General features: G+C 61.4%; 1 protein-coding gene across 1 annotated transcript; it reads right to left on the reverse strand.

The window, feature by feature from the left end:
* Positions 1–794: 794 nt before the first annotated feature.
* EMIHUDRAFT_257401 (hypothetical protein) lies at positions 795–1,100 on the reverse strand (the record flags this gene model as incomplete). Its single annotated transcript, XM_005763863.1, has 1 exon — positions 795–1,100. The coding sequence occupies one exon, from the start codon at positions 1,098–1,100 to the stop codon at positions 795–797; it is 306 nt and encodes a 101-aa protein (XP_005763920.1).
* Positions 1,101–1,486: the final 386 nt, after the last annotated feature.

The raw sequence follows: 1,486 nt of genomic DNA on the forward strand, positions 1-1,486 counted from the left end.
ATTTGAGTCTTGATTGAGCGTGTGTGTACAGCCAAGAGCGAGTGCAAAACGCTTTATCCAATATAACCTCGTCCGATAGCCGATACGCGATAGGATATCCATACGCGCGCAGATATCGGATTCACTCGTACGAGCGCTGCTCAAGGCAGTAGAACCGAAGTGTACTTTTAGCTTACTGGGAGAAAAGAGAGAGGGGGTTGTGCTCTCTAGGCCCCTAAGGGCCCTACGCGCGGCGTGAGAGCTCGTACGGTAGTCACCGGTCCGACCGGTGGGTCCCTCTTCCCTGTATTTACCCTCTGCATAGATGTCTCGCAATGCTGCTATTTTCGGTGTTCAGTCATTCCAAGGATGCGGTGTGGGCGGCCACGCCTCGTGCAGCTGATCCTGCTCGTCGCCGTGGCCCAGCTTGCCACCGTCTCCATCGCCCCAGCTCCAACGCTGCCGTCGGCGGTGATGGCGATGCTGTGGTTGACTCCCGCCAACACAGCGACGACGCGCAGGCCAGCAAAGGCCTCGACCTTCGTCGGGAGCAGTTGGCTCTGTGAGGAAAAGAAAACGTCCGCCGCGCGAAAAAAAAACTCTGATTGCCGAATCAGCATGTCTCTCGTCGTCTCGCTGCTCCTCGCTCGGCCGGGCGGCGACTCGGGCGGTGCAGAGGCGTCGCCGCTGCGCGTACGCGCGCACGAGGCGGCGCTGGAGCACGCCTGCTGTCGCCGCCACGGCCCGACGCCCGGGGCCGGACGTCGAGTCGGACAAACTTTTGGCGAGAGCAGACCGAGCATCTTCACCGAGCATCATCGGATCGACCCGCTCTCCTGCGACGAGCCGCGGGAGGGAGGCTCGTGCGATTCGGCCGGAGCGGCGGCGCGTGGCGCGCACATGCCCTGCTCGCCCGCGGCCGCTGAGGCACACCCGGCGAAAGCCAGCTTTGCCCCCTCGACGTCGTTTGCGAGGCTCACCTTGCCGCCGTGCTGCGGGTGCGGCGGTTGGCCCGTGAGGTGCGCGTGGCCGCGCGTGGCGCGGCTGGCCCCTGCCCACGCCCTCATATTTTGTGCTGGCTCGCGCACGCGCCGCGGAAGCTCGACGACGAGCGACTGCATTGGCGGTCTCCGTTGTGAAAGGCGGCGGCTCTGCATGGTCAAAGGCGGCGCTTGCCATCAGCCGCCGTGCACAGATGTCCCAAACTCTTTCATGCTTTGGGTAGGACACAGGCCTAACCACTCGGGGGACACGCGATTCCAGAAATGGTTGTGTCCCCCTTTCTTCTTTCGGCCTCCTCTCACCCCTCTCTTCCCCCTCCCCCCCACCTGCCTCCCCTTCTTTCCTTTTCTTTTTTCTCTCTTCTTTTTTCTCCCTCCTTTTTCCCTTTTTCCCTCCTCTCCTCCCTTTCCCTTCTTCTCTTCTTCTTTTCCCCTTTTCTTCCCTCTTTCTTTTCCCTCTCTCCTTTCCCCTCTTCTTTCTTCCCTCTTTCCCCTTCCTCCTCCTT

Source organism: Emiliania huxleyi (genome assembly GCF_000372725.1).
Source record: "Emiliania huxleyi CCMP1516 unplaced genomic scaffold EMIHUscaffold_6139, whole genome shotgun sequence".
NCBI lineage: Eukaryota > Haptophyta > Isochrysidales > Noelaerhabdaceae > Emiliania > Emiliania huxleyi.